General features: G+C 42.2%; 1 protein-coding gene across 2 annotated transcripts in view; it reads right to left on the bottom strand.

Annotated features, from left to right (window-relative positions):
- Positions 1 to 20,199, bottom strand: part of LOC141001389 (transcription factor SOX-6-like) — a 120,819-nt gene that overhangs the window by 11,000 nt on the left and 89,620 nt on the right. The window contains exons 10-14 of one of the 2 annotated variants that reach the window (XM_073472452.1): positions 16,210 to 16,359; positions 13,734 to 13,911; positions 11,479 to 11,678; positions 3,097 to 3,205; positions 1,903 to 2,073 (exon numbers count right to left, since the gene is read on the bottom strand). In XM_073472452.1, coding sequence (XP_073328553.1) covers positions 1,903 to 2,073; positions 3,097 to 3,205; positions 11,479 to 11,678; positions 13,734 to 13,911; positions 16,210 to 16,359 — 808 coding nt within the window. The remainder of the gene's footprint in view (positions 1 to 1,902; positions 2,074 to 3,096; positions 3,206 to 11,478; positions 11,679 to 13,733; positions 13,912 to 16,209; positions 16,360 to 20,199) is intronic. The other variant, XM_073472453.1, reaches the window with a different exon arrangement.

Genomic DNA, 20,199 nt, shown 5'->3' with positions numbered 1-20,199 from the left:
AAATTCAAACCTCTGGTTGAATGGAAGTTTAAAGGAGCAGAAAATGGAAATACTCCAGTACAGTAAAAAGTACAACAAGTACATCAAAATTGTACTTCAGTCACTGTTATTCACTTTTGGACACATGCTTTTTCTTTTTTTCAACAGTGTCAATAATACTTTCCAGCAGTGCTAACATTCTGTAATTTCAGCTACACTTCAATTTAATCATGAAAGAGTCACAAGGCCGCTGGTATACACATTAAAAACATCAGCATTTCTGGTGGTTTCTTCAGGTTGGGTGTTTTTTATCATGAGAACAGACACCATCAATTCTTTAACCAAGGAGGCTGTTTAAAATCAGGAGTGGATTACACTCTGCTCCCTCTTGGCTCAAGAAGAATGATACATTGTATACTTCTTATTTTCCACGCTAAGAGGACCTTCTGAACAAGTGGACAGGGCCATTACCGCAGGAACGCAGCACATCTGCGAGGCACTCCGACAACTGATTATACACACTCCGCCTCGCGTCTCTGTTTATCAAGGTTTATCACAAACTGGTCTTGTACTTTTGTGACACAGGAAACACAGAGGAGTTTTTTTAAGCTTGCCACCCACTCCCCAAAGTCCAGCTGTGTTATTATGTTGGAGAGACATGAATTGTACACATGCAGTTATATACACATACACAATTGTCCACTTTAAATTCTGCTTTATGTTCCTTTTTTACCACAGCTTTGATAAAATACTGAAGAATAATTTCTTAATGCCTCCTGCCAAAAGGATCTTGCGATTCATATTTGAGTGTAAACATGACTTTTAAAAAAATGATTTCACAATGACGATTCATTATAAAAAAAGGAAATAAGTATTGGTCTAAAATTGATATTCTCTCAGTGAAACTTTGCACAAATGACACATCATATAAATGCAGGAAGCATTTTGTCAAACACAAAAAGCCCCTGTATCAGAGGCCATTCAAAGCTCTGAGCCAGGAACACAGACCCACCTAAGAAACAGCAATTTGTTAATGTTGCTCAGGAGGAACATTTACATTCAGCAACCCTCGAGCTCACTGGAGCCCGGCATCGGACAGTGAAGGTCTTAAGAAAATTTCATGAACAACCGTTATGCTCAGCACCGTGTGAATGGCTATCTGTGTCGGGGAGGTTAGTATCAACACGGCTACTTTTTAACTGAATGCATCCATCACAGTAGTCAGGCTGACACAGTGGAGCTCTGTGTGTGAAGTGTTCCAGGTTTTAAAACACACTGGTCCTTCTTATAGTCCGCAGCCTGCTGGTAAGAAACCCTGTGAACTGTAGCAATGTGCCGTGTCTTTAAACAAGATAATGGAAGGAATTTAGTGTCTGATGTTGATACACAGCACATAATGGTCATGTTTTCTTTTGTTGCTCTTTTTAAATGTTAACTTAATAATACACAGGATTCTTAAAATAGTGGATTTATGTCCCAACACATCCACAAGGTGATGAGTTTGTTGGGAAAAGAAATAGATTGCTGCAGTTTATGGTAACTGAGGTCCTCTTATGGCAAGACCAATTCAGAAAGTCTAGAGAAAAATGCAAATAAGCTGCTGATTATATACTCGTGTCTCTTTAAATAACTACAAAAAGGTAATTCTAAAATACTACTATCTCTTGAATTTGTGTTTTATTTTTATTCTGTTCTCTACTATTTCCTAATATTCACCACAAAAGCAGTTAATACACACACATACAAAATGTAGTTCACCTCAACTTCTCACTTGGAGTTGAGAAAAAAATTAGGAAAATCCTCCAAAAGCAGACGATTAATGATTAGCAGACAGTCGAAATGAAAGCATGAACCTGAGAATGAGCGTAACATGGGATCTTTAAAGTTGAATGTTCGATGAATTATAAATCTGCAAAGTCTCACCAAGGATCTTGCTGATGTTGGAGTTGTGCATGTCGGGGAAAGTCTGAAGGATCTTTCTCCTCTCATCCTTGGCCCACACCATGAAGGCGTTCATGGGCCTCTTGATGTGGGGTTCGCTGTTGTTCCTGCCCCGTGCCTCCCTGAACACTCGTGCCTCTGTGATACTGCTCCCTGTGTGACACCAAGAAAAGACACCCTCTTTATGCCCCTCATTGACACAGTCATCTTTCATACTTTTACGCTTGAAATGCAGGATAATGCTCTGATAAGGATGAGCCCTTCCTCCTCCTTGGGAGAGGATGTATAACATAACAGAAGTCTGTTGGGGGTCTTTGCTGGGGTGCCCTCAACATGCTTACACAGACACACATAAACTATACACACCATAGTCAGTTTGCTTCCGCCTGATAGTATCTCAGTGCCTATGCTCCCATGTTTACTCATCTGATTCTAAACTAAACCACAATGAGCAGTCCTCGAGTCGTCATCGCCTGTAAACAGTGGTGCTTTATGAGCAACAGGTGGGATGGGAGAAAAAAGCCTTAAACACCAAGACAGTATTCTTACAGTTCAGAGAAGGAAACAGTATAACTTACTTTTAAATTTGAGAATTCTTATGTGCAGTCCACCTTATTGACCATTAACTACAAACAGCCTGCCTGTCCTTGCCTGCTTTTGTTTGCATACTTGTACTGGGTGGGATCTTGTGTCACAAACACTCCTTTCAAGAGAGTAAAATGTTGACATTGAACGATCTGTTTAGCTGTTGAGGGTGTCCTTCATCGTAGCTTCCTGAGGAGCACAATAAATATTTGTATTCGCTGAATACCTGCATGTTCTGGCTCTCTGGAAGATGCCCTTTTCTTTATTGTGGAGCTCTGAGATGTGAGACCGCCAGAAGCAGGGCCTCTTCTATGTGGGGCCCACAGAGTTAAGGGTCACTGGTATCAATTTAGTCAGAACAGGATGTGACTGCTTTTAACTTAGACTCTGCTTCTCAAGACGCCAGCATCCATTTTCTCTCATGCAGGTTGTGCATCTGCATACATTTCTGAATCACAAAGACTATATGCAACCAAAAGTGAGGAGGTCAAGAGTCAGAAAAGTAGGGAAACATTTATCAAGTTCACCACCAAAAGAAGAAGGCTAGAGAAAGGGGAATAGGGGAAGGCAAAAACCAGCGGAGGTTCTCACCATCCAGATCTTCTGGTCTCGTCAGATCAATGACTCGATGGACCATCTTACCAGCATCCTCTCCAAGCTTCCCCAGGTGCTGGCTCAGCGTCTCGTAGTGCAGCCGCTCCTGCAACACAGGAAAAAGGTTTGAAAGATTATTTCAAGCAGGCTGCAAATAAAATGAAGCTGAAGTTGCCAAAAAAAAAAACTTTTTTAATGTTTCAATCCCTATTCAGTTTTTTTTTTTTTTATCACTTAATGTCTGGACCTCGTCCCCATGTATGCCTGGAATGTTTAGAAATTGGGTCACTAGGAATTATTTGGATGGTAATCGTGATAAAACTAGCAGCTGGGTTCAGTTGGGGGTGATGAAAGTTTTAATGCATTTGAGGGTAATTATCAACTATTTTTACGCTGCGTCATTGCACGCTGCCTTCCCAACATCACAAAGAACAGTTCGGACAAATCCTACTGATTCGACCTTTTAAGTTTGATAGTCTTTGAATTATATTACATGACGTGAGGTTCAGTTAGCTTTGCACAGTAATGGCTGGTAGAAATGTCCTTCAGACGGATACTTTTATTTGTATACTTTGAGTACATTTCAGAGCCTGTACTTACTGTTACTTGAGTAAAGAAGTTGAATCAGTACTTTTTTTTTTTTACGCGTTTCTGTACTTCTACTTGAGTAAAGAATGTGTGTACTTTTGCCACATCTGGTTATGCAATAAGCTAATAGACATCTCATAGCCCCTTTAAGGCCACATCAAGCAACAGTGTCTTCTTCAGCCTCCCATCATCATGCACTCTCTCTGATTCTGCCTTCTGCCTGCCACTCCACTTCTGAGACAAAATAACTTCTACGAGCAGCCTGCCTTGGGCCCTTCCAGCTAAAATTACCCAACCACGCTCCTAAACTGTGGTGGAAAACATCGAGCCCTCCGCACAGCTACCGCACAGCTCCACTCCTCCTCTCCTCTCCTCTCTTCTCTTCTCCCCAGCCTCCCCTCCCTCCCTTCCTCCCTCTCGGCTCTCCTCCTTTTTCTGGTGACAGAGGCATTTTGTTTGACGCAAGGAATGGTTGCCGGGTGAAGTCATGCCGCGGTAGCCGCTGGCAGAGTTGGTGGAACTTAGGGGCCGGCGTGTATGTGTTTGTGTGTGTGTGTGTGTGTGTGTGTGTGTTCGTTCGTTCGTTCGTGTGTGTGTGTGTGTGTGTGTGTGTGTGTGTGTGTGTGTGTGTGTGTGTGTGTGTGTGTGAGTGTGTGTGTGTGTGTGTTTATAGATGAGGAGTCGGCGCGGGCCAATGTCAGCACTACGGCAGGGCTGTAATCAGGCCCACCACAGAACATGTGCCTGGGCAGTGCCATACTCACCGCAGGAAGCAACCGCCTAACAAAGGACTAAAGAAAAGAGACACAGAGAGAGATAGAGAGAGCGAAGAAAAGGGAAGAGGAGTGGAATGGAAAACTAGTCCACAGACAAGAATAAGGCCTCGACTCCACCGAGAATTTCTTTTTAGGCTTGCAGTGCTAAACAATAGCCTGGGGTAAGCGGTTGTGGCTCATGGTGATGCTTTCAGACTTCTGGAAGTCAAAGTTTGGTGCTCTAACACTAAAAGTTAGTGTCATTTAAATTTGAAAATTATGCTTAACATCATACTGTATTTTGTAGCATGTTTAGGTGCATTACAGAATATAATTACTAAACATCCAAAGTAGTTAGAGACGTATGAATGGGAGGAGACTGATGGAAAAGTAATGCACAGTGGAGTTACGCTTCTGGAAAATGGACTAGGACAGCATCAATAGAGGTAGACTGATCCAAATGCAGATTAACAGCAGACCTGGGTCAGAATTTGCAAATACTCTGTGCGGTTGGTCTACTTTTGGTCTACTTGAAAGCTCTTGTGGCAAATGCAATAAGGAGCTGTCTTTGCTTTGTTTAGTCAAGATTGAAATAGGTTTGGCGTGTGCGTCTGCTGGTTTCATACTGGACTGTTGCCTTCTGGAGCAGCATTATAGACTTTTTCAAAAAACTTTCTCTTTCATGAGACTCCATTTGTATTGTGTACAGTACTGGATTGTGCTCTTCTAAATGATTTTGCCTTAATCACAGAGGGATTACTTGGTTAAAAACAGTCAATGTCAGCGGTTGTGGAGTCCTGATGCTCAGGCAGTTAGAGTGAATAGGAAGCACACTTTTGTCTGGAATCTGAATGACTTTGAGGCGGGAAAACCCACCACCCATCAGACGCTTGATATTTCATTACTATTTAACCCAGGTATGAATTGGACCAAAAAAAGTTGCACTTGACTTCAAAGCGGACAAGTTGACTACCCAAGGACTAAATTAATTACACAATGAAGGTCATGTGCAAAGGCAAAGATAAAAATTGAGAATGACGACAAATTAAAAATATCAGGTTGAATTTACCACAGTAGTTACCAAGTACCACAGAAACAAATCCTGTCTGTGTGCTTTATGTTTAACACAATATTACTTTCACTGGGACTTAAGCCCAATATTGCTGCTGAATGTATATTTCTAAATTTAAGAGACACCCAACTCTTTTGTTCTGCCTGGTCTCCCCTCTCCTTGGCGTTTGCGTCTCTCCACCGTTGCTTAGGTAACGCTCCAAACATTGTTTTTTTTTTTTTTTTTCATCCACACCGTATTGAGCTCATTACCACAGTTACAACTCGCCTACCGCCAGCACGGCGTGCCTCCAGCTGACCCGCAACCGTTTACTGTCTCCTCCCGGGCCAATCAAGTTTGGCAACCTCCTCAGCCCCCCTCCCGGCGTTCCCTCTCTCTTCCCATTTTCTTCATCTTTCTCTCTCTCTTTCCTTCTCCAGACTTCTCTGTGTGCCGATAGAGCTGTCAGTCAGCTCTGTTCTGTTTTCTTTCCTCCTCCCCTCCTTCTCCTTTTCACCATTCCTCCTATTCATAGCCCTTAACACCACCACCAGCCCTCCACCCCTCGAGGCTCCAACCCCAAAGAAGTAGACACTCAACAGTCTATTTGCAGGTGCCAGACTCAGCTTTGTAGTGTACTTTATTATAATGTATATCATTCAGGCTTCAAATACAGCAACATTACGTCGACCTTTAATCAAGACTTGGAACAGTCTGAGCTGTCGGTTTCACAGGCTCACTTCCTACAAAGACCAAAATCACCAGCAGAGCCAATATAAACTTCTATACAACCATTTCCTCCCTCCTCGCCTTCCTCCAGATTTATTCTGCTCTACCAACAGAAACTGCGAGCACGCCGACTGATTGACTCAGCAGGGTACAGACGAACAACATTTCTCTATAATGGGACACATTAAATTAAAACCCTTAAAATTTAGAGATCTGGTACATTTCAAAACTGTACAAAAGATAGGAATACACACTTGCTTAAAGTACACAAATGTATCTGAGAGGAACGTGCATGTACAGTGTGTTAAACTTTTAAATTAATTTAATTAACAAGTATAAAATGTATGATTTATAAACTATAAATTGATCAATCTACAAGTTGGAAAGTTAGAGACAGAATAGTTTGAAAGTAAAGTCCGCCTGTAAAGACAGACTAGTGAGTAGATGAGTCTCTGTGTTTGGTGTGATGACGTTTTATGTCCCTGACAACCTCTGTAGTCTCATTTAGCCACTTGTTAGCAACCGACACGTTAAGTCAAATGTGGGGTATTTACTGTTGATTTTATGGGTTAAAATGTGAAAATCTCTTAAGCTTCTGTTAACCACATAAGTTATTTCAGGCATCTAATTAACTACTCTAACTGCTTACTTGAGTACTGTACTTAAGTACAATTCTGACCTACATGTAATTTCCATTTTCTGCTACTTTATACTTCGACTCCACTACATTTTGGAGGCAAATACTGTACTTCTCCTCCACTACATTTTTATGATAAAACGCAGATTCCAATAACTATAAAAATGCTGAATATCAAATATAATAATCAACCAAGTCAATAATCGGTCAGCCCCTACAGTAGTATAAAGTGTATACATACATGTAACTATATGTCTTATTTACTTGTGCTTTTGATACTTAAGTATGTTTAATATCAGATACTTTAACACTTTTACTTAAGTACTATTCGTATGGTAGACTTTACCAAAGTAATATTTGACATGATATTTTAACTTTTATTCAAGTATGATTTTTGGGTACTACAATTGAAACTCCCAACCCACTTAGTACAGCCACTGAGGGACCTGCTCACAGCAGAATACAGCAGGTTTCTGCACATCAACCCTTCGATCAACTTATATGTTAAGTAATGTGTACAGTACACCGACCCCGTCGCTCAGTGCTTGCAATTTAGAAAAAGCTGTTGAGTGATTGTGTGCACACCAAGCTTTATCCAAAGTGAGAAAGCAGTTTGTGCTCCTTCTTATTTGGCCTGTGGATTTACCTGCTCTCAGTCTGCCATCACCCTCCATGTTCCCCTCCTATGGAAACAGGAAAAGTAGTCCCTCGTGGTTCAAAGCAGTGTATTATTTTTCTACCATATTTCATGTAAACTTTACCACGCTCCTGTGCAAAGCTGTTTAAGATAACTTACCATGCACACTTCTTTGTTATTACTTTATATTCTAATGAGTTAAAGCCTGAGTCAAAGATCTACTGAGGACACATGGTTGAATTTTGTGTTTTTCATCCAAAACATGCCATGTAATGTGGTTATCTCTCAAAAACTTTTTTGTTTTCCTTTAAGTGGGTTTAGGGAGTGTTTTGTGGCTGTTTGGATGAAAAAGTCGCACACAGGCTTTTATGCGCGCGCGCACACACACACACAGACACACACACACACACACACACACACACACACACATATACAGAAACATACATGCACACACCCACACAGTCATACACAGTGGCTATTTCAGTGAGCTTTGGCAGCCACAGACCAGCTGGAAGCAACGTAAGCGTAAGGTGATACTCAACAATGCCACTAACTGGCCAGGCCTCTCGTCTGTACACCAGCTATAATGACATTAACATGGCCAAGGCCAGTGCAGAGCCAGGACACACACACACACACACACACACACACACACACACACACACACACACACACACACACACACACACACACACACACACACACAAAAGGAGCCCAGGATCAGTTTCAACTCTCAGGGAAATGTCTATGTCGTCTATGCTTTAAATGAATGCTGTGGGACAGAAATACACAAACAGAAAGCGAAATAAACACAAACACACACACTCAGACGTCACCGCGATGGCTCCCTTTGAGTCGAATCAGCGTGGGCAATAAATAGCTCAACACTCAATATTACACTGACATACCATTTGCAGCAGTTGTCTCATTCCCTCCAAAGAAGCCCAGTGTGCTGTGTTAGTACAATGTCATAAAACAAAAAGGCTCGGGCAGAGCCTCAAAGTTTCTGAGGGGAGGATTTGAGTAACAAATTTATTCGACGAACAGAAAACAACGCACAAATCCAAGGTAAAGAAAAAGAGCTGGTCTCACTGCCTCCCGAGGTGGAGCGGGTGAGTCACACTCTCAGCATCCAGCAAGTTCCATCCATGAATTGTTTAAGACAGAGCAAAGCCTTTGAGCGCTTTAGAAAAAACACACACACACACACTCACAAAAAAAACTTCTCCATCCCAAAGAAAAAATTATGTATTTAAAGCCGAGAGAAAGAGTCTTTGAGCTGCTGTTGTTAGGTAACGAATAACAAACTGACAACAAACACCACAGCCTGCTGTCGTCCCTGAACCGGAAACAATTACTTTGAGACTTTCCAAATGAGCTTTTTATTAGGAGGCATGGAGCTATAAACCAAATTACTGCATTGCTTTGGTTTTGTTCTTATAAAGTTGGAAAATATAGAGAGAGAGGCATGTAGGGCTCTCCCTGCAACACACTCACCTTAATCATGTCAAAGTTAACTTTGTGCAAAAAGCTCTTTAAAGCATCAACTTATTTGGGAACATCGGTGGGGTTTTTCACCAGACCTGCAGCAGACAAATCTCATTAAATCTTAATAAACAATTTATTAGTATAGGCTGTTGTATAATTTATATTTATGAGTTTCTCAGTGTTTACTAGTATAATGACTTATAAAAAAAAAGTCAACTTGGGACTGAGGATAAGTACAGCAAAGATATATTTTGCCAGATTTTGGATGTTTTCCTCCTGAAGATGCAAGGCAAACAAGTCCAAAAAATTCAAAACAGCCTATCCTTGGAGTGCACCAATCATGACCTAGTTGGGGTTGGTGGGTTCAAAGTCTCCACCCCTAAAATATTCATGAGCTCCTCTCCTCCCCCTTCTCCTCATCCTTGCAAGCAACATGGGATCAATTGCGCAGGAGAGCCGGTCTAATCATGTTCCTTATTTTACTGAATGTCTGATCCCTGGATCTGTGAGTGGCTGATCAGACTGATTGAAGATGTTTTGGAATATGGATTTCCCTCTGGACATGAGATCCTGGTACAAAGGCCCTGTCTCCCTCAGCCCAAGGGGGAGAGATGAGCGGCGGAAGAGGTGAGTGTGGAGGGGGGAGGTCCCTTCTCTGAGAAAGGCCCTTTAATTGGGCTAAAACCCTGAGGCCGGGATCCCCCCTCCAGGGCAAGTGGAGAGCTGGACTCCATTATACACACACACACACACACACACACACACACACACACACACACACACACACACACACACACACACACACACACAAACACACGCATACACACACACACACACACACACACACTAATGTTAACACCATCTCTTCTCCAAAAAAACACCCACTCAGTCAAGGCAGGCACACACACACACACACACACACACACACACACACACACACATACGCCAAAACCATCACTTGTCATTGGCCCAGCTGCTCCCTCTTCAAAGCTGTTGGCTTCTGGGTGGCCGTGGAGATGAGAGGAGAAAAGAGAAGTCCTCAAGAGCTGCAGCCCGAGCCAAACAACACCAAATATCATCCATGAATATTCTTCTTCAGCCTGATGCACGAGCTGAGCTGAAACCTTTAACACTCGGCCAATGAAATACCGGAGAAAATTTAACACCGGAGCGAGGAGTAGATCTATCTGTACACGTCCGTTCACATCTTTTATTGAAGAAAAAGTGGTGATACCACATTGTAAAAGTAAAAGTTTACTTATATGTAAAACGATGTAGAAAGAGAGTACTGCCAGCTCGTTGCTCAAGTATATGGGACCCAGTGATATTCATTAAGAAGCCTCAAAAGGCCTTTTTCATTTATAATATCTGAATCCAAGAAGGCTGAATCAGAATTTTGGCAAGAGAGAGTTTTTGTGACTGTATCCTGAGAGTGTTTGTTTGATGGGTTCTGTTAGTTGCATAACATTTTGTTGTGTGGTTTTACTTTGAAATTCATGTGGTGGAGGCTCGGCTTGATTTAAACGCTGGTCAATATAACCATCAAAATTTGTGGGTTGAACGCATGATTTGATTTGACTAACTGTAGTTGCTGAATGTGCAAAATACATTTTATTTACATTGAAAATGTTTTGAGATGTTTAAAGAAAAAAAAAATTGTGGTTCTGTCCATTTTTCTCAGTACAAGGAGTAATATTTTCATTGTAATCCAAATTTAATCCAAACGTATTCATTCTAGATTACATTTTTTGCAATCCAATCAAGGAGTATGGTTTAGACCTGCTCAATTTGGAAAGTGTCGTGAGATGACTTTTGTTGTGAATTGGTGCTATACAAATAAAGTCTGATTGATTGATTGATTGGTTGATTGACTGACTGATAGAATAGATTACGCAACTATAGCAAAAGTTGCCATGTAATTTGTATTTAATAACTGACTACATTTCAAGGTAATCTGATCCAACCCTGTATACTTACTGTCCTGTTTAGAGTGTCAAAATTAAATTACTGAGGCATTTACAGGTAAACAGCCTTTTACTTGGTTCAGGTGGAGCTACTTTAAACTTTCAAACTTTTTTGGAGCTACTTTTACCTTCTTTAATCCCTATTATGCAGCCTATTTTAAAGCTGATGAAGTGTTATGTGTGTAAAATCTTAGTCTGCAAAGTGAATAGTCGACTCAAGGTACAAAGTAGCATTAGATGGAAATACTCAAGTGATAGTACCTTGACACTGTACCTCAAAAAAGTACTTGGTGCCTGTCTGTTGATGTGTGTCACATGCGCTGTAAATCATGTATATCCTTCCATTTGTGTAGTTCATGTGGATGTGTGCACGCAGACCCATCAGCGTTTCAATCAGAATTCCTTCTCAACATGAAAGAAAATGCCTTTGAAAACTGCATTTAGACCATGGGATTCTTATAGACCTTATCAGCCAAGTCTGTCTGTGCATCTTCCTCTGTAGCCACACGTGATCTGTCTGTCCCTCTAACCTTGTTGCCGTTGTTGAGGGTCATGCTGCTCAGAGCTGACAGTTTGGCCTCCAGACTGTGGTGTCCCGGCTGCTGCTGCTGCTGGTGGTGGAGCTGCTCCCTCTGGATCTGCTCCCTCATGCTCCTCGCCTCTTGGATGGCCTTCATCACCGCGTCCTGGTCCCCAAACAGTGCTGTGGAGTTGAGGCTGGACAGGATGTCTGGGAGGGGAGAAGAGCGACGGTTTGTCACTTTGATTGGCAGCACAGGAAAGAAAAGCAAAGAGTGTGTGGCTTTGATACAAGAGGCAAGGCTTTTATCCTCAACCACAAATATTAAAGAATAAATAGGGAATGATTCAAGTTTAAGTCAGAGTACAACTAAGCCAATTTTATGTGGTTAAGTGGTTTGATTAGATTTGACAATAGCCTGGCTTCATGAGCAACAACCCTGCAACTGTCATCAGAATCAAATGTCGCTATGTTCTGATTGGTGTCGAAATATATATATGAGATTTATTTTTACCAACCAAACCACTTCTAAGTAGTCAGACAAGGACCGAGGAAAAGACAAATAAAGAAATCGATCATTTGAAGTCACAAAATTTGTTCCAACTTCGGCAGGAAATTGTCAGCTAAGTTAATGCTATCTGTCATACTAAAGCTGAGAATATAGGTTTTCTGGGTTTTTTAGTATCGTTTCATTAACTGTAACCAAGCAGTTCTTAAGAAACGGCGACTTACTGAAATGAAAAACTCTCATGTTCCAACGTGAGCCATTTTCTCTGAATCCCTTTTAAACTTTTAAATTATGCTTTATGTTCGAAGACAGCTTGTCCGGCGTAGTCCAAGTCTCTGGAAGCCCAGAGATCCCAAATTGATTTAATTTGGTTGTTTTTTATGTTTTAAAAGAAGTCCCCATCTACTTAAGTTGTTTAGGAGAGTGCTGCACCAGAGTTTTGCTGTGAAGCTCCAGAAATGTTTTGGCGACTACGAAAATTCACCTGTCTGGCATCAGGTTGAGTAGATAATGACTGAATTTTCATAAATGGCTGAATTTATCCATTTCAAATGTAATATTATTTTGACTAGAACTTAAACAAATATACTTGGTAAGATTTAGAGTCTTTGTTCTGTTTTTTTCCAGGTTACCTGAGAATCTGAAGAACCTAGTTTGTTGCATGTGCGTGATTTCATGCTCCTATAAGTCCACAGTGGGTGTGAAAACCAGAATCGCTGCATACGGACTCGTACAAAATGCTAGATAAACTTCTTAATAAATAAATTAATATTTCCAGTCTTATCAGGGGCAACTGCTGCTAAAGTTGTTTTCCAGTCCACTTGTGTCTAAACATGACTGAACCTCCTCCCCCTTGTTTATGCGCTTGCTTCACACTTTTGAAGCCGATGCACATTTGAAGAATGAGAAAAAAAATAAATAAAAGGATGCAAAGTTTCCGTCGCCCTCCTCGTTTAATTAGCAGACAAGTAGGAAGCCCTGTATGCTTGGGTGGCCGTTAAAATGGGCAAAAAATAACTTTGCAGGGAACACAAGCGACGCGTCCTCAAAGCCACTCCAGAGGAGCTGGCGAAATTGTTTTCTGGGGGGATATAATGAGAGGGTTTAGATTGGCCTTAATAACAGATAGCAGAGGTAGGGGCATAAAAGGTCTAGCGCGGGCAGACAATGATGTGAGGAAGCTCTTAAAAACCAAATAACGTGTGCTGGGTTTCACTGCTTCCGCTGCCGGGGTTTTCATTGGGGCTAAATACAGGGCTTTGGACTCCTGTAAAACACAAACACACATACACACACACACACACACCAATACACACACACAGGTCTCCTCGTGGGGTTGAGGTGTCTGCAGTCTATCAGGCGCATGCGACGCTGCCTGGTTTGTCTGTGTGTGGCGCGGAGAAGGGTGTTTGGGTGGGTGATGTTTTTGTTTTTCCGGTTGAGGGGAAGGCACAGTGAGGACGTGTTTGCTCTGGATGGATGTATAGTACAGATGTGAACAATACGCTGGTGTTTGAGTTTGTTTGTGTCTGAGAGAGCATGTATGTGCAGAGTACGTCAGTGTTTCCCCTCAGAATTAAGTCTTGGCGTGGTGAAACAGCATTTAGACTTGTGATTCTTATTGAACATGTCAGTAAAGCCAACGTTAATGTATTTCTTTTAGGCAGAGTTGCAGTGCTAATGCTGTGGCCCACCCTGTCTACCAAGTGGTAAAGGAAACACTGGTGCTGAAGTGCATGAATGTGTTTGTTACCTACCCAGAGAGGTGTTCCTGCCCATGTTGGAGATGGGGCTTGGGATTCGGCCCTTGCCCATGCCTGTAGGGCTGGTCTTGTTTCCAGAGAACAGACTCTGTGTCGGGGACGTCGGCGAGCGAAGAGGCTCGGCTGTCTTGGGTCTGGCTGAGAGGTTCAATGGCTGTGTGGATCCTTCTTCCTGTTAGTAGAACAGACACAACAGTGTTTGGTGGATCAGGATGTGTATTAAATGACACTAAAAGAAGCCGTACTTGCAACTGTATTAGTAGTTGTCGTTGCGTGTGAGGAATTAGCATGCGATCCTGCTTGTAATTCAGTGTTACTACTTATTGCTCGCATGTTTTAAGTGTGTTCCTCATTTTGTCTGTCTCTCGCAGCCCAGTCGCCAGGATATAATGTTAGCAGTTAATGTTTCTGACATTTCTTCAGTTACATCCAAGGTTGACACTGGCATTATTACAGCCAATAATTCTGCCAAATGCCCAACCACAGTTCGACTCAAAGCACTGGGTATTTGTAAGGACACCTGGGGATATTTCCATCCGTTTTTGTCGCAACAAAAGTGTTTTGTTTTTTTAAAGAGACCTGTGGACATTTCCTGTGGATTTTGTGGTGATCAAAACCAGCTATTTGTCAAAGAAAGTTGGACCATCTCCATCCATGATCATAGCAACCAAAACAGCTACAATCAGCCACATCATGATGTTTTTTTTTAACCCTAATCAAGTGGTTTTTGTGACGAGAGAAATAGAATAAATACGTAAAGCTGAAAGTTTCATCTGTGGTTTTTTGCAGAAATGTAGAAAGGCTTGCCAGTAGTTTTCATGTCATTCCACTGACTGACATATGGTGGCAGTAATGCACCAAGAAACATAGTACTGCAGCAACAAAATCAAGGAAGAAGAAGACTGCTGGCAAGCCGACGTACTTAGATGTTGTAAACATTGTAAGTTTCAAATTCTTTTAAAAATTGCAAAAAGATGCATTAAACATTTAAAATCAAACACTGTACGATACAATTTTGTTTGTTTCTATTTCCATGCCAGAAAAATCATATCAGGATGTCTTAAATTCATTTTGCGACCACTTCTGGTGGTCCAGGAACACCCCGCATCTCACCCTCTCTACATTCCCCACTAAAAACACGATTAACAGAAATGTCCTCTCTAGAGCTAGTGTTTGTTTTGTTCATTCAGGGCTACTGTAGAAACATGGCGGTGCAACATGGCGGACTCTGTGGCAGAGGATCCACTCCCTCTGTCTGTGGTTATACAATAATAAAAACATAATTATGATTATTAAGTTCCATTCCTGCCAAGATTGGACTCGATCTTACACACTGGACCTTTAAAGCAAATTCTCCACCCAAATTGAAGAGTCAAACACCACCTCCACCTGCTGGCTCGAATGGTGGTTGTTAAAAGATTAGTTGCCTCATCAGCAGACGGCAGCACATTCAGTCAGTACAATCAATTTCTGAAGGATTTCAGCTGTGGCTTGTTTTCTAGGCAGGAAAACTGCATCAAAACATGCACTGAAACGTCTCAATCCTGCAGCATAATCCACTTCTCCTTTTTCCATCCATTGCCACACTATGTTTCAAGTAATTTTACTGTAGTTCCCCAATAATGTTTTTGCTAAATACTAAAATAAAAAATATAAGTTTTGGATTGTATATACAGCGACACAGGCACTTTAAAGCGAATGTTTCTGTTGTGAAAATGGGTCACCATTGGAAGTGTAATTGACTGCGGGTGGCATGCCAAAGTGGGGGGGTGGGCTGAGCGTATGCGGAGGTTAGCAGAGGGTGGGGATTTTGGAAGGCGCAGCACTACTGTTTGAGTGCGGTGAGCTCTGACGCCGGTCTATTGTGACGCCGGTTTGCAGCTGTGCCCCACACACACACATGGCTTCCATTACTGCCTCGTCGTCGAGTAAAGATGAGGCGTACGCTCTCTCCAGTGAAGGGGTCTGGGCTCCTGCCAAACAGCAGCCAGCGCCAGTGTCAGTTTGTGAGTGTGTGTGTGTGTGTATCAGTGTGTGAGTTTTAAATAAGCTGTTTCTAATTGACGGTGAAGAGTACAGGCCCATGTGCAGATCGTTGTTTCAACAACTTCCAAATTTCCAGCCTCTCACTTTTACTTGAACTGCTTATCACAGTTATTATTCCTGTGTGTTTTCCTACCATATTTACTCTGAACTCACTCTTTTCTTTGTTTTATCATGTTGTCTGTTACTTTATGCATAGAGACCCTGTTTTGCTCCCGTATATATCCCTTATACTTTAATGTATTTCGCAGTTGGTTGTTTATTGAATATAGTCACATTTTTATGTCTCTGCCTACTGCTATCTCTTTAATCGCAATATTTGCAATCACAATATTTTCCAACTGACTCTGAAAATCCAGCTGAATCATTTAGACGACTCTGCCAAATCACATGAACCATTTTGCAACATCTGCAACAAAGGACTCACCTTAATCTGAGCGACAGGACTGGATGCTCGCTTCTCGCTCTTCAGGGCAGAGGGGGAAAGGGGACTGGAGGAGTTGGGAGCCTGCGGGAGGGGAGTCATCTTGGCTCCTGGCGAGATCTGCATGCTTGCCAGCTGGGCGGCATAGAGCTGCTGCAAAAAGGGAAGAAACCAGCAAAACCGACAGGCTATTAACATCGCTAGCCAGCAACTAGTCAGTGGCTTTCCTCTTTCATTCTCTCTCTATTTTCTTGATCCTGTTGTTTTTTTGTTGTTTTTTTTTTGCATCCACTCCCTGGTGCTGCTCGCATCTTCTGAGGTTTGATGAGTGTGTGTCTGCCAAACACACTCAGAAGTCATGGAAACAAATGTGCGTGTACGTACACACACCTACATCTGAAGTTGACAGGAGTGTCCCACACAAACGGAAAATTTGTTTGAGGGGGTGAGTCTTTATAAAGGAGTCTCTCCAGCAAAACATTTTTATTTTAAATTATCTACAATCCATCTCTGACACTTATTCTTTCAACAGATGCTGGGAGCAGCTTGTGTATCGATTTGCATCGAGAAATAAATCCAGACAATAGCTGAAGAAACATTTGAATGCTTTACTTGAATCCTCCTTAAGTTGTATCTGCACAAATCTGAGACTGAGTATGGAAATTAGATTTTTAGACAATGCCTGGCTCAGTATTGTGAACAATAAAGGGCTGGTTTCCTTTATATCTCAAAAAACAATGTGAACCACAATGGAAAAGAGCCACATGGCTGTTTTTGTAATCCTGACTATTTAACCTTTTTTAAAGTCTTGGCTTATGATAGTCAAATAAAATAAAATAAAATTAGGACTGCAAACAGTATGGGTCCTAGAAAACACTTGAGACTGATCATGAACAGTGCAGACAATTGGGCTTCTTCTCTAACTTTAATCCCAAAGACAATAGTGGCGAATCATGTTTAAGTAGGTGTAGTCATACTGAAATTACATTTTGGGCAAGAGTCAATTGAAAAACACTTTAACATATTGTAAAAATAATAGAAAGCCTTCGAAAAACACTTGGAAAGTAGAAGCCATCTGCCTTCAGGGTTGGACGAAAACATTAAATGTACAAAAAAAAAAAAAAAAAAACCTGTACCGATTTTCCATCCAACGAAAATCAAAGAGTCAAATACTCGGCCCAGTCCAGGGTCTTCTAAATCAAAGCTAGCTGGCCAGACAAACCACTGCCTGTAACCACTGTCAACCCCTGTCTAAATGCATTGGAGTGTGAGTACTGGAGTATCAAAGAGCCTGTCCTCAGGAAAACCACCCAGACGTGGCTGGCCTTCACTTAAGACTCCCTCCACTCGTTCTCTCTTTTCTGCTTTCCTGGTTTCCTCTCATTTTTCGTTGCTCTCACCTCATCTATACTCTCCCCCTCCTTCTACGTTTCTCTTTTACTTTTGTCCTCCTCTCTTTTGATCTCTCCCTTTTTCCTCTGGTCCTCTGTTTTGTTCCAGAATCGCTCTTCACATCTTCTCCATCCACCTCCATCTCTGCTTCTTTCTGTCTCTGTTTTCGCTCTCTGCCCCCTCAGCCTAAACGGCCCCCAGTGTTGTGAGATCTGATTTCCCTGCAGTCAAAACTGCAAAGCCTCCTGGGACCTGAGATCCAAAAGCAAAGAGTGCGCGATAGAGAAAGGGGGATAGAGAGTGTTGCGCTGCAGACACACGAGACCACCGTCGCTTCACCGCTGAAGCGCCAGGCTCAGTGGTTGGGGCCAGAGAAATTGGCTGGCCCTCTTTCCACTTCTCTCGGAGCGATATTAAACACAAACAGAAGGGGCCTCGCCGTTGAAACAAAGCCCTGATGTCACGCCGCTTATTTTCCTTGGAAGGCACCAGGAGTGCTCGGGCCAACCCCTGGCGATATGAGATCCCCGTAAGAATGTGCCTTGAATGGCTGGTGGTGAGGCCTCTCGCGTCAATCAAGCCGACCGCAGAGTTACTTCTGGTGATGCCTGATATTCTTACAGCTCTAAGGGGAGCAGACACACGAGTCTTTGAGGTAAAACACACAGTTAGGATCTCACACCCACGCCTGCTTGTGTGCAAACACACCCACGGCTATTGTGCTGTTAGCAGCGATTCCGTCAGCAATTCCTAATAAGAAGTGGGAACTGTTGAACAAACAAAAGACTGAGAATCAGAGCTTTTACTTTATTTTTCCTCTGTTTCTCAAAGACACTCTGAGATTGATTGGTGACTGGGGAGGCCAATGTGCAGCGTAAACAACCCCAACTACAGCTCTCGCCATTCAGTCAAACCCCAAGGGAAGACAATGTTGCAATTTCCTAAATTACAAATTGACAAAGAGAGCCTAGAGCCACGCCACAGCTGTCCAGACTATCTGACTGGCCTTTGGACGTTAGTGCTAATTTGACTCAAATCCAAATGATTAGTCCATCATTTTCGACCCTCCTGATCATCAGCAGGTTTTTCAATAGCCTTGGCCTACTTTGGCCTAATCCTTAAGCAGAGAGAAGGTGATGTTTTTGTGGTCTGGGTGTGGGCAGCACCATCAGACTGCTGTACTGTAGCCTGCCAACAGCCACCTCCGGGCTCAGACCGGCCTGTCCTATTAGGACTGAGTGAAGAATCCCTTTAGCCGGCCTCTTTAAGTGTCGAGCTGCGATCGATCTCAGGAGTACACAAAACAAATGGGGTTTTGTCTTTTTCAGCAGGTTTGCAGGGAGAGAAGGAGGAGGAGGAAGAGGGTGAAATGGATCGACTGCCACTGAACTAGCCCACACAGAGGGTAAATATTTCACTGGGAGGGTTAGTCGTGTCCAAGACAGTGAAAGAGATACACAGAGAGGCAGGCTGCATAAAGACAACCATTATCTCACTTCCAGTTCTCTTTTACGGAACAGATGCTTCGTTTTTAAGTCGAGACGAATCACATCTGATTGCCTTCCAATCATTGTCCTCATTTTATGACAAAGAAAGCTATTCTGGCTGAATTTATGTATGTTGGAGACGAGGAAGAATCCATGACTCTGGGGCACAGAAGTTTGTTGCTTACCATCGTCTCCATGTCGCAGACACTGAAACAGAAATAGGCAAAACACGGAGACAGACAGGGAGAAATGTCTTATGATTTCTACAAGAATGTCTGCTTAGCAACTGTATTTTACTCGCATTAGCCACGACAAAGGAGGTCTTTCTTCAGTAGGAATCCACTGTTTGTGAAGGGGTCTACTGCGAGGCTCTGGAGACAATTGACCCGATGAAGTTCCCACGCTGATAAAAACATTTGTGCTATTGAAATTGTGATAAGTCAGGCACAACAAGGCAGCTTTTACCAAATATTTCTGTTGTTCTGCCTTTAATTCAATAGGTTTCATCAGTTGATTAGAGCATAAAACAAAGGAGATGAACGATTATTGCTTTGCATTTGCGTTTTTCAACACTTATGAATATCTTCTCCGATGAGTTGGAGAATCAGCAAACATCTTGTTGCTTGCAGGTTTATTCTGTATGCACTGTTGACCATTCGTGCCAGCCAGCTGTCTGAAGGCATGCTAAGGGGCAGTCTATGAAACATCTGGAGGAGTCTGGCTAAAACATCTGTCCATCCTGCACTGAGTACAGATCTGGCATTAAACGGGTTTGATGCCAGCTGGTGTGTACTACATGTAGCAGAGGAGATTGCTAATGCAGAACTAACATGGTGTAATTGTGTATTTACAATGCCTTTTTATAGGATAATGCAGATTCACACACTGGAGTTGAGGCTATTGTGAAGTGGAGTGTAACTGAGACTAATGACTAAAAAACACTCAAAAACCAAGAAATTATCAACGCCTTCACAGCAGTGGCTTATTTACATCCCAACTGACTGACTCACCAAGACACAAAGGAAAAACATACTCTGTTGATCACAAACGATGATTAATGACTCATTAGTACATGCAACTTCATAAATTAAATCTTGTGTTTGCCTCAACCCAT

Source organism: Pagrus major, chromosome 8, assembly GCF_040436345.1.
Source record: "Pagrus major chromosome 8, Pma_NU_1.0".
Taxonomy (NCBI): domain Eukaryota; kingdom Metazoa; phylum Chordata; class Actinopteri; order Spariformes; family Sparidae; genus Pagrus; species Pagrus major.
Note: the sequence above shows the minus strand (reverse complement) of the source record. Positions and strands in the feature narration are given on the sequence as shown.